The sequence below is a fragment of the Lipotes vexillifer genome, unplaced genomic scaffold, assembly GCF_000442215.2.
Source record: "Lipotes vexillifer unplaced genomic scaffold, Lipotes_vexillifer_v1.1 scaffold995, whole genome shotgun sequence".
NCBI lineage: Eukaryota > Metazoa > Chordata > Mammalia > Artiodactyla > Lipotidae > Lipotes > Lipotes vexillifer.
This window is the reverse complement of record NW_006785389.1, coordinates 1,172,648-1,185,529: the sequence shown is the minus strand read 5'-3', so window position 1 is coordinate 1,185,529 and position 12,882 is coordinate 1,172,648. Positions and strand designations below refer to the sequence as shown.

At 47.8% G+C, this 12,882-nt stretch overlaps 1 protein-coding gene across 1 annotated transcript; it reads left to right on the top strand.

Moving 5' to 3' along the window:
* The first annotated feature begins 6,642 nt into the window (after nt 1-6,642).
* Nucleotides 6,643-12,513, top strand: LOC103081235 (zinc finger protein 548-like). Its single transcript, XM_007457469.1, has 3 exons — nt 6,643-6,678; nt 9,276-9,402; nt 10,928-12,513. Exons 1-3 carry the CDS (start codon nt 6,643-6,645, stop codon nt 12,511-12,513), a joined length of 1,749 nt encoding a protein of 582 aa, XP_007457531.1.
* Nucleotides 12,514-12,882: the final 369 nt, after the last annotated feature.

The following is a 12,882-nucleotide window of genomic DNA, read 5'->3' as shown; positions in this document are numbered from 1 at the left end:
ACCTGTACTCTAGAGCCCGCGAGCCACAACTACTGAGCCCGTGTACTACAACTACTGAAACCCATGTGCCTAGAGCCTGTGCTCCAAACAAGAGAAGCCAGTGCAATGAGAAGCCCGTGCACTGCAACAGTCGCCCCCGCTCGCCACAACTAGAGAAAGCCTGTGTGCAGCAGTGAAGACCCAATGAAGCCAAAAATAAATTTATAAAAAATATATATATCCGGGGAATTCCTTGGCAGTCCAGTGGTTAGGACTCCGTGCTTCCACTGCAGGGGTCACGGGTTCGATCCCTGGTCAGGGAATTAAGATCCCGAGTGCCGCATGGTGCAGCCAATAAATAAATAAATAAAAATATCTATGTCATGGCGGAGTTCTGAACTATACTGAGTCAAAGGTGCAGATAAACTACCCTCGGGTCCTAGTCCTGGCGTAGGTTCAAGATTGTGTGGGAGGGCCTCTGGCCCTTTCTACTGTTCTAAGGTGTCAGACGGGACGAGTCCCTTAACCATTAAATATATTTTGTCCCCAAGAGTATTGGGAGAGGCCCCTGCTGGCCTTTCCAGATTGGCCCCTTGGCCCCGTCTGCTTGGCTCAACAGCCCTGCTATGGAGGGGGCGGGCTGCCCTAGGCCAAGGAGAGAAGGGGGTCATCATTGCGCTTGAAATATTTTAGAATCAAGAAGCGGACAGTGGAGCTGCCCAGCAGGGGTGGGGAGGAAGGCCCCTCCCTACCGACTCCATTTTATTTGGGGTCCCTGTTAGACACACTGGATCCATTTTTTATGTCCTTTTCTTAGGGAATTTATCTTATTTTTACTTTTCCTTAGTGGAGGTTACTTAATTTTTACAATGCTTTTATGGCTAAAGAAGCACAGAATACCTAGGTGGACACATCCCTTATTTAGCAAGAAGAATAAACACATGTTAGGGTTTGTTCTAGGGGTGTTTATAATATGTAATATTAATATTAAATATACAATCTGTTTGAGAGCCTGTGAAAGCTGAATTGCGAGAGAGAGAAATGATTTGTTTGGCCTTGCCATAAATGAATGCTAAATAGACAAATACAGAATTTTAGGAAATATGCAACATTCCTGCATACACAGAGCAGCTGGCAAACCTATTCCATATGTGTCACATTCACCTACAATTGTGCCTAAAACCCAGCAGGTGCTCACTGAACATTTCTTAGAACAGTAAATACACACTACAACATAGCTTCCGTATTCATTCTCACGTTTCTGGCAAGACTTTCAAAAGATTGTCGCAATCTATCCCTCCAAGCAGCTAATGAGCCATGTTTTCAAGTATGAAAAAGAAGCACATTTTGGAGAGAAAAGCCACAGGCTCAGCTTCATTTTCTGGCTTTTCAGACTTCACTATCTCTTGCTTAAACTTGGTTAAGATCTTAAATTTTTTTTTTACATGTCACACATATGCTTTTCTAGAACTATTTCTGCTGCTTTATTTTAATAACTACATAATCAATAATACCTTTCAGTAATTTCCATTTCATAAGTGTTTTTCTCAGATAATTTAAATTCCCTTTGAAGACACTGCTGCTGCAATTTGAGGTGAAGTGATAAATAACTTCCTAGCAAGAAGAGGAGAGACTAGAATCCCACACATTTGTCTTAGGGGCAAGATGCTCCCCTTGTACACGTGCTCTGACTATTAAAAGATCACACAGTGTCCCAGCAGAAGATGGAATGTGATAAATCACTATTCTTTTTCAGGTAGGTTTCAGATTCTTAAAATAATTGGAAAATATCTCAGATATGGAGTAATAAATATTGTTTGAAGAAACGTGTTGTTCACTAGGTTCAAACAGAATCACTGACTGTACAGCCAGAAAAGCTGTTTTTCTGGGAACCAGAGTCACAGTTTCACCCTTTCAAGCAGTTCTGCATTTTCTGTCATTCTTCCTCCATTATCCCTACCATGGCTCTATCTGAAATCTTTTCTTTCTTGTCCGGGACCAAATATGCTGAAGGTCATTAAACTGAATACGGAGCTTCAGTCTGTTACCGAAGTAAAATTGGGTCCGCTTGCCCATAGGCAGGAAAGCCAATCTACTGACATCGGGTTGTGGTAAAGGAAAGTGCAGTGTTCATTGCAGGGTGCCAAGCAAGGAATTCAGGGCAGCTAGTACTTAAAAGACCCGAACTCCCCAAAGGCTTCCAGGGAAAGGTTTTCAAAGATGGGATGAGGGAGGGGGGTTTTAGGGTGTATGATCAGCTCGTAGACATTCTTCTGATTGGTTGGTGGTGAGGTAATCTGGAGTCAACATCATCAACCTTCTGGTTCCAACCATTCTGGGGTTTATGTGCTTGCAGGCTGCATGTAGTTAATTTCTCCCACTTGGTGCAGGTTTCAGTATCCGTAAAAGAGCTCAAAGGTCATGGCTCAGAATATTATCTATAACCCTTGAAGAGGAACTAAAAGTCCTTAACTTTGTTTAACAAGTAAACAATTATTATTTTGTCTTGTTTGACTGTTTTACTTTCCTTCTGGATTTTCTCACTTCTCTGATTAAATTTACTCTCTGGAACTCAGGGAATGATTTTAGCTAACGAGAGGATCTCGGTCTTTGTTTTCTTTGGAGAAAGAATTCAACAAAGAGACTAAGATTGCAAGGCAGGCACAGAATTCATTAGAAGCACAGTACATAGGAAAGCACAAGGCTAGCTCACGGGGTGAGCTGCGTGCAATAGGGGCAGCTTAGGCTGTTAGTATGGGGTTAATCTTCCAGGGTTTGGGCCAGGGTGACTCCCCTTTTCCCTCCCCTACGATAGTGTCATCTGCAATTCCTTATTTGGGCTTCCACCAGGCTCCATTTTGAATCTTTCCCAAGAACACCTAAGCAAAACCTATTGGGGGTGGGTGTCAAAATTGCAATGCTAATGATATTATAATGATATTACAATGTAGCCAAAGTTACTAGAGGACGACTTGAGAACACCCTCTGCGCATGTGTGGGGCTGGAAAATCTCCTTGACTGCAAGAATGTGGAGGCTGGGGTGGACCCTCTCATCTTTCATCCAATTAGGGCTCCTAGTCCCAACAGTAGTTTATCAAAAGGGTCAGCATGAAACCAGTTGCAGCAGGTTACCCCGAAGCCTATCTATCTCCTACCTCAAAGCACACGCTGGCTCCATGGTTTTCACCGTCAAGAGTTTCTTGCTGAGATGTTGCAAAGTTTCTGTTTTAGATGCCATTCCAGGGAATTCCCTGGCGGTCCAGTGGTCAGGACACGGCGCTTCCACTGCCGTGGGCTGGGGTTCAGTCTCTGGTCGGGGAACTAAGATCCCACAAGAGCGCAGCACCGCCCAAAAAAAAAAAACCCCAGCCATTCCTCCATGCACCGTGGCCGCATTAAGTGCAAAACAAGTAGGTGGCTTTGCTTCTGCTTAATCCTTATGCATGAAGAGGCTGTCCTTGGGCCTGTCCCTGTATTTCCTGCCTCCGGGAGGCCTAGGAGGCTACACTTTTTCTACAGACAACAGGCAGTCAGAGGACATGGGATGGGGGAGAGGAATCTGTTCTAGGAAAGTCCCATAGGGTCCTGTTAGGTTTCAAGTTGTTGAAAAGCGACAGCATAGCTGACAACTATGAGTGCACATAGAGTATCATAATATGGTGTGTCCCTTTGGATGTGTAGATTTGGGAACTTGCTCTGTTTCACAGTCTGAAATAACAGGTCACTAAACTTTCTGTAAGTTTTCCTGGACTGCTCTCCAGAAATCTGGGTGCGTCCCCTTTAAGAGCAGGGGACGCCCCGCCCATCGTTGGAGCCAGGGGACTCCGCTTCTCAGTGCCCCTGAAGGAGTCTCAAAGCCACTACCAGCCACTTAGGGAGTGAGTTCTGCTCCGATCATAGACAGAAGTGGTGGCAGCGGAAACTACATTACCCAGAAGCAGCTACGGTGCGAAAGCGGCGGTGACTGAGCCAATGAAAGCTTGGGGGGGGACGCATACGTGCGTGCTCATCATCTGGGGGCGGGACTTCCGGCGTTGTCTCTGGTAGTGTTTGGGTGGTTGTCGGGCTCTTCACCGGTTAAGGGTGTCGGCGTCGCTTGGTGGGCACCGAGGTGACAGAGCGAAAAGCGGGAGGAGAGAAGTTGGCCCTGCTGCCCAGAGGCGGCTGTGAGGCCCCCTGCGCCCGTAGTTGACGGCGGTGCCCTAGTTCCTGCCCCGCTCGCCGCCTCTCCCGGCTCCGTTCTTCCCACCGGCCGGTGACCGAGGCGGCCCTGATGAGGCCGGCTCAGGTGGGTGCTGCGTCTCCCGAGCCCCCACCTGGCCCGACCCCCGCCTCCGAGTTCCAAATCCGGAAGGAGGTGGGTCCGCTCAATTCCCTGCCGGTCAGCCCCAGAGTCCAGAACAGAGGGCGGCCTTGGGAGGGGTCCCTTTTCAACCAGTGGACTGGGGTGAGGGAGAGAGTACCCTCGGGGGCCGCCGGTGCACGGATTGCAGGTGCTACGGAGTCGGAAGCATTGGGGAAACCTGGGGTCGCTTTTGTCGGGGACAGAGGGGGACGAGGTGTCTCACCTGAAACGGCAACCTGAGCAGGTGGAATCCATGGAAGGCTGTGAAGGGGTTGGGGATGGGAGAACCGTGTTCAGAGTTAGAAGTTAAAAATTGGGAGAATAGGATGCGAATGGAGGCAGGGAGACTGCTGAGGAGACCACCGCGATAGACCCCAGGAGAATTATGGTAGGGGCTGGGCCAGGAAGGTAGTGCGACATTGGGAGATGGGATGAGATTCTGGAGAAATCTCAAACTTGGAGTAAATGGGATTTCCTGCTGCATAAAACATCTGAAAGTGGGGAGATGAGGAAGTCAGCGCGAGAAGCAGGTTCTGGGGGAAGATCATGAGTTGTATTTGGACATGTTGATCCTGACATGTATCAAGATGGAGATGTCACCAAATGGAGATACCATATGTGGAGGTGAACATAAAGTCTGGAAGTAGAGGAAGGGGACAGGGTTGGAAATATCAAAGGCATGGAGGGTGTGGACTGGACCAGGGCATGGCCTGGGGATCAGATTGAGGAGGGAGGCTTAAGATTGTTTTTTGTTTGTTTGTTTGTTTTTATTTTTGGCTGCATTGAGTCTTAGTTGCTTCAGCGGGCTTTCTCTAGTTGCGGCGAGCAGGGGCTACTCTTCGTTGTGGTGCCTGGGCTTCTAATTGCAGTGGCTTCTCTTCTTGTGGAGCATGGGCTCTAGGGTGCGCGGGCTTCAGTAGTTGCAGCACGTGGGCTCAGTAGTTGTGGCTCGCAGGCTCTAGAGCGTGGGCTCAGTAGTTGTGGCGTACGGGCTTAGTTGCTCCGCAGCATTGGGGATCTTCCCGGACCAGACCTCAAAGCTGTGTCTCCTGCATTGGCAGGCGGATTCTCAACCACTGCGTCACCAGGGAGGCTTAAGATTGTTACATGAGATGGGGCCTGTGGTGAGGGAGGGGCGAGAGTTTGAGGGGAGTACATGAGGGCTGGGTGCTGGCATCCCTGATGCTCCCTTCAGAAAAGAGCAGACCTGACATAGGAGGGCTTCTGGCCTGTGTCTGTAGGAAGGGAGGCCTGGATGGGGTAAGGAGCATCCCTTCTGTGGAGCCTGCAGTGTGTGCTGGTGTGTGTTCTCCACTTGCAGGCTCTACTGATCCTCAGGGCCACTCCTGATGGAGCAAGGGGAAGGTGAGCCAGAGTGGTGCAGCCAGTGGGTCCTAGACGAGGGCACTGCCAGCTCATCTCCAACCCTCAGGGCAAGAGGGATGATCCACTGCTCCCTTTTGAGGATTATTTAATGGGTAGGCCTGGTTGCTGAATGAACTAATAGCTGACCTGCCTGCTCAGCCCCTTGCTACAACTTATTAACTTAAGAATGTATGAGGGCTTCCCTGGTGGCTCAGTGGTTGAGAAGCTGCCTGCCGATGCAGGGGACACGGGTTCATGGGCCGGTCTGGGAAAATCCCACATGCCGCGGAACAGCTAGGCCCGTGAGCCATGGCCACTGAGCCTGCGTGTCCGCAACGGGAGAGGCCACAACAGTGAGAGGCACGCATACAGCAAAAAGAATGTATGAAAATTAATTTAAACACTAATCAATATTCCTCTAAATACATACACATAGGTAATTAGAAATGAGTCTGTTCACTCAGTTAAATTTATGCAAACACTTTGTAATTGGCTTGGCATTGATTTACTTCTAGGTATTTGGTTAACAATGCAAAGTTTTATATATGATATCCTCTGAGATCTTAAAAAAGCAGTAAAAATAAAGACCCCAGATTTCAAAACTGTATCACTTCAGTTGCACTGAAAATATATACAAAACCGTTGTTCCTATGGTCAGTCATGGCTGACACATGGTATGTACTCCTTACGTTAGATAACAATATGACCCCTGTGAGGTTGGAAGCCTTCTTAATCTTCATAAACTTTTTCTTTTCCCTGAGGCTCAGGGAGGTTTAACCCTTCTTCAGTGTCACTCAGCTAGTAAGAGGCAATACTGTTTTGTGAGGAATTGAGCTTAGACTCTCAGGCTGAGATCTAATTACACCAGGGTAGGGCAGAAGTGGTGGTCCAGCTCTGCTGTAGGATCCTGCCACTGTTACCCACTTCACATGGCTTCCTTCCCCCAGGGTCCCATGGCAGTGACAGAAATGCTTATGGACCCTGTACAGGTGAGTGGATGGGTCCCACCTCTCACCCATCCCAATTATCACCCTGATAGTTTTATCATCCTGATCTGTATGCCCTCAGGGGATGGTAGTGTCCCAGGACTTCTATCCCTTTTTTGTCTCTTGCCTCTGTAGACCCTGTGCTTTCACCAGGTCCAGGATCCTATATTTAGTCCCAGGTTATATAGAATAGTTCCATTTCTGACAACTGATGGGGTAAGATGTGGCAGAGAGTCCTGACTACATTCAGGATTCTGAATGTTCAGACAGTTGCAGGTGATACTGAAGTGGGATGTTCAGGGAACTGCAGGTCTCTGTTATATCTGGTGGGAATGGGGAGCTGGGATAGGGGTTCACAGGTATCAGGCCTTGAATGGTAGTCTGAGGTCCTCGTTCTCTCATCTCAGGTTGATGAGAGGTAGGGAAGGTTTGAAGCAGAGGAGGAAGGTGCTATGACTCATGTTTTAACAGATTCCCTCTGGCTGTAGAATAAAAGACAGACAAGAGTGTGAGTGAAGGCAGGGAGACCTGAGGGGAATTTCTGCAGTCATCTAGGTGAATGTTGGTGGTGGCTACACCTGAGTGGTGGCTATGGAAGTAGGGAGTGGTTGTTTTCTGGATGTGTTTTGAGCTAGAGCTGCCCGTGTTTTATTTATTTTTTAAAAACGTATCAGTATATTTTTAATTGAAGTATAGATGATTTACAGTATTGTACTGTCCATATTTTATGTAAAGGAGAGTGAGGGACTCAAGGAAGTGGGCTGATAGGAAGAATTGGGGATGACTTCAGGTTTCTGGGCTTGTTGGGAAGGATGGATGCCTCATCAACTAAAATGGGCGAAGTCAGCTTTAGGAGGGATTTGCAGGTGGAATAAGGAGAGTCCGTTTTTGTCCATGCCACAAATGTTCCAGAGACTCCCAAGGGGAGGTGTTGAGTGGGCACTTTTACACAGAGGGCTGGAGTTCAGAGGACGGATACAGGATGGAGACAGCCACAACAGAGTGGCTGGTATGTGGACTACGATGAAGCCGAAGGTAAGATTTAGGCGGCATCATTTCTAGTTTATGGTGGTGATGCCATTAGAGGACAAGGAGTGAGAATGAAGGGCCTCAGGACTAAGTCTGTGGGTTGGGTACCTGGCTGGTGGTGATGCGCATCACGAAGACAGATGAGGGAGCAGAGTGTTCTTGTCTGTGCATGACAGCGGGATGTAGGCGTGAGAGTCTTCTGAGGCCAGAGCGGACATGAGATGGATGTTGAGGGAGGAAATGGGATCAGCTAGGAGAGTCGCTAAACTTAGGGTGCAGTGACAGTGTGGGTGGGGAGGTTGGTGTACCTGGACTTCACGTGTGGAGAGAAGGTGCTGACTGTTTATGGGACAGTTCGTGCAACACGGAAGAGGGAGAGGGCTAAGGGGACATGAGGTCTCACATAAAAAGGGTGGCTGGGGAGGAAGGAAAAAACAGGGCCAGGTGGTGAGACCTTCTAAGAAGGGCTTGGGGCAGGCCCTGGCCCCAGGGGACTTTGGTGTTCAGGGACAGGACTGGGCTGAGTTGAATGCTGGATGCATTTCCATTCACTGCCTGGATTCCATGTGCAGAGTGCCCTATAAGGAGGTGAAGGAAGTGCCTATGGTGTGGGCTGGGGCTGTCTGTGGAACTGTCACTGTGGAAGGGTCAGAGTCATGAGGAAGGTGCAGTCCACCGAGTGAGATGCAGGTAAGGAGGAGTGTGAATGGTTGGCCCTGGGCCGTGGCACTGGGCGCTTGAGGACAGGGACGAGTCTGAATGTGTCTGAGGGTCAACACCTGGGGGACCCCAGGGAAACTGTGTGGCAGGAGAGGGGTAGGGCCCTGCATACAGGTCCACACCTTAGATGGTGGTTTTCTGCTCCCTCCCCCATGTGTTTTATGCTGTGTGCCGGACACAGTGATCAATGGTAATGAGGAGAGAGCAGGCACTGGTGCCACTGGGACCTGATATATCTTCCATAATGGAACGTCTGGGAGGAGGATGAGCAGGGATGGAAATGTAGGGGGAGGGCTGAAGGTCCTGGAAAAGGAAGTACATCAGTGATTGCATCCACAGGATTTTAACTAGTGGAGACGAGTGAGTCGTGATACAGAGAGGCCAATGACATTAAAAGACAGTTTTATTACTTATATTTCCCAGGAGGAGAAGGTACAGGGCTACCTGTAGCAGCACCAAATTCGGTCAGGAGGCATGAGCACAAGCTAAGGGACACCAAAGGTCAGAGCCTTTATTAGACTTTTGAGGGAAATGCAGGGAGGATTGGATGAAAAGTTTATGGGTGACTAGTTTGTATAATTCTGTGTACCTGGGGTATGGGAACTGTCCCTAGCTGTCTGTTACCTGGCCCAGGGCTGCTTTAGGGCAGGGGAAATACTGACCCGGTGCGTGAGAGTTAGTTAAGGAGTTGGTTGAGAGTATGGGCTCTGGATTGCAAGGGAGATGTAAACAAATTTGGCCATTAGTTTAGCCCTGTAATTAATGGATGGCAAATAGATAAATACAGAATCCACAAAAATATAGTTAAAACAAGAAGCTGTCCATGAACCAAACTCTTCCAATTTTGGCAGGACCGTGTGGTCTTTGAGGACGTGGCTGTGTATTTCTCCCAGGAGGAGTGGGGCCTCCTTGATGAAGCTCAGAGACACTTGTACCATGCTGTGATGACGGAGAACTTTGCACTTGTGACCTCCCTAGGTAAGGTCCACACGCTCAGCCAGTGTCCTGAGCTGTGCTCTGTTCTCTCCCTTTTCCCAGGGGGCAGCTCTGTACTCCCCACACTGAGACCACAGGTACTGCTTCCTTTCCTGGTTTCCTGGCATATGTGTTGTTGGTGCCGGGGCTGGACTGTGTGTACAGTGTCATTTTTCTCCCCAAGGAGCCCCATCCCTTCTACTCTGAGTCCTTCCAAGATAGGGCTCAGGAGTCAGAAATCTAGATTTTGTCTGAGACCCCTTCAGACTTGGCCTGTTCTTGGTTGGGTCCTCAGTCTAGATGCTTGGACTCTTGTTGTGCCAGGCCTTACCCCTTCCTCTTGCTGACATTTCTTAGGGCCTCCTGTGCCAAGAATTTTAGCACCAACCTAGTTACTAATTTGGGGAATGACTGATTGTTACTACAGTCTCCCCTGTGAAGTTCTTATAATTTTAGAATGCCGAAAGCCCTGTGTTGGATCTCTGTCTACATGTGCTGGCCCCTTCTTTTTCTGTCTTTCACGTAAGACTAACCTCTTTCAGGTGCCACATCAATGCTCACCTGCAGCAATGGGGAGGACTCTGGGTACCTGCTAGTCTAGTGTGGCCACTACTGCATCAATGGCAGGAGACACTCAGAAGTACCCGGGCTTGGTGTGAGGTCCTGGGAAAGGGTGTGATGTCAGAGCTCGGAACCTGTCCTGTGTTCACTATTGATTGATGCTCGGACCAGTGCCACACCTCATTTCTTCCCCACTCTTATTTCTTTTGTCACACTCCAACCACACTTTTGTGACTCTCACTTGTCACATGTTCTGTTTCATTGCTCCCTTTGCAGTGTTCAACATTTGACCTATATGTAAGATATCGTGAGGTCTGCATGTATCCTTATATAGTCCTTGAACTTTAGCATTTCTTTTGTATCAAGTATTTCTAGGTCTGAGCACAACCTTCGACACAGTGCTCACCTGTCACCAGTAGCCATGGCCATGTTGACTTGGAGGCCTGCCTCTCCTCCCTGCTCTGGTGTGAATGTTTGTGTTCCCCCATGTTCCATATGTTGAAAACCCCATGCCTAAGGTGACAGTATTAGGAGATGGGGCCTTTGGGGTGATTAGGTCATGAGGGCAGAGCCCTCATGAATGAGATTTGTGCCTTTATGAAAGGGACCCCACAGAGCCTCCTAGCTCCTTCCACCATGTGAGGACACTATGAGAAATCTGCAACCCAGGAGAGTACAGGCTGATCTGTGGGTTCCAGTCTCCAGAAGTGTGAGAAATAACTTTCTGGTTTTATAAGCCAGCCAGTCTGTGGTATTTTGTCATAGCATCCGAAATGGACTGAGACAGTAACTCATCCTTCAGTCCTTGCCTATTGTCAGGGCTCTCTCATCATGGGAGCTACGCAGGTCCATCTCTGCACAGCAGACCTTCCTCTCTCTGGCTTTAGTCTTTGGTGTGTCATTTCTGATGGGGCTGCCCCTTCTACCAAAATCATCATGCACTTCACCAGCATTTCTCTGCTTACAGGTTGTTGGCATGGAGCACAGGATGAGGAGGCACCTTCTGAGCAAAGTGTTTCTGTAGGGATATCAGAGGTTGGGACTCCAAAGCCAGATCCATCCACCAAGAAGGCCCAGCCCTATGAGATGTGTGACCCACTGTCCAAAGACCATTTGCACCTACCTGAGCATGACGGAATGTACCCAGATGAAGGGCTGTATGTTTGTGGGGCAAACCTTTTCCAGCACCAGAAGGAGCAGATTAGAGACAAACTTTCCAGAAGGGATGAGGGGCAGCCTTCATTTCTTAACAACAGCAACATTCACTTGGCAGAGAGGACCTTGACATGCAGCAGAGACAGAAAAGACTTCCCAAGCAGCACAGGCCTTCTGCAGCAGCCGACCCCTCACAATGTGGGGAAGCCACACAGGGACACTGAGTGTGAGGAAGCTTTTGATAGTGGGCAGAGTGATTACAGGTGCACTCAGTGTGGGAAAGCCTTCCGTCAAAAACAGATCCTTGTTGAGCACCAGAAAATCCACACTGGTGTAAGGCCTTATGAGTGCAGCAAATGTGGGATGGCCTTCATTAGAAAGTTTCACCTTGTTCAGCACCAGAGAATCCATACTGGAGAAAGGCCTTTTCAGTGCAGTGAATGTGGGAAATGCTTTAGGTACAACTCCACACTCATTAGTCATCAGAGAGTTCACACTGGATTGAGCCCTTATGAGTGCAGCAAATGTGGGGAATTCTTCAAGTACAATGCCAACTTCATGAAACATCAGAGAAAACACAATGGAGAAAGGCCTTATGAGTGCAGAGAATGTGGAAAATTCTTTAGGTACAACTATAGACTGGTAAGACATGGGAGAGTTCACAGTGGAGAACGACCTTATAAGTGCAGCGAATGTGGGAAATTTTTCAGGTACAGCTCCACATTCATTAGACATCAGAGAGTTCATACTTCAGAAAGGCCTTATAAGTGTAATGAATGTGGGAAATTTTTTAGGTATAATTCCACACTCATTAAACACCAGAGAGTTCACACTGGAGAAAGGCCTTATGAGTGCACTGAATGTGGGAAATTCTTTAGGTACACATCCACCCTCATTAGACATCAAAGAGTTCATACTGTAGAAAGGCCTTATGAGTGCAGCTTGTGTGGGGAATACTTTAAGTCCAAGTCCAAACTCATTAAACATTGGCAAAATCACACTGGAGAAAGGCCTTACGAGTGCAGTGAATGTGGGAAGGCGTTTAGGTACCACTGCAGACTCATTAGACATAAGAGAGTTCACAGTGGAGAGAGGCCTTTTGAATGCAGTGAATGTGGGAAATTCTTTCGATACAACTCCAACCTCATTAAACATTGGAGAAATCACACAGGAGAGAGGCCTTATGAGTGCAGAGAGTGTGGGAAAGCCTTTAGCCACAAGCATATACTTGTTGAGCATCAGAAAATCCATACTGGAGAAAGGCCTTATGAGTGCAGTACATGTCAGAAAGCCTTCATTAGGAAGTCCCACCTTGTTCATCACCAGAAAATCCACACTGAAGACAATACGAGTGCTGTGAATGTGGGGAATTCTTTAGATACAACTCCAACCTCATGAAGCAGAGAATTCACAGTGGTAAAGGCCTTATGAAAGGGCCTACTGTATAGCACAGGGAATTATATTCAATATCTTGTAATAACTTATAATGGAAAAGAATCTGGAAAAGAATTATATATATATAATATATATATAAACTAAATCACTTTGTTGTACACCTGAAACATTGTAAATCAACTATACTTCAATTAAAAAACAAAAGACCTTACAAGTGCAGAGGTTATGGTAAATTAGGTACTACTCCAAACTCCTAACACTGGAGAAGTACCTCATGAGTTATGTTGGAGTGGGCCTTCTGAGTACAGTGAGCATGGAAAGTTGTTTTGGTACAGCTCCCCACTCGTTAGACATTGAGTTCACACCAGATGA

What these genes read in the sequence shown, in the direction of transcription:
- LOC103081235 (XM_007457469.1), top strand. Translation starts at nt 6,643, where the DNA reads ATGGCAGTGACAGAAATGCTTATGGACCCTGTACAG. An exon ending in TGCTTATGGACCCTGTACAG is followed by an intron (nt 6,679 to 9,275) that starts GTGAGTGGATGG and finishes CAATTTTGGCAG; the next exon opens with GACCGTGTGGTCTTTGAGGA. An exon ending in TGCACTTGTGACCTCCCTAG is followed by an intron (nt 9,403 to 10,927) that starts GTAAGGTCCACA and finishes CTCTGCTTACAG; the next exon opens with GTTGTTGGCATGGAGCACAG.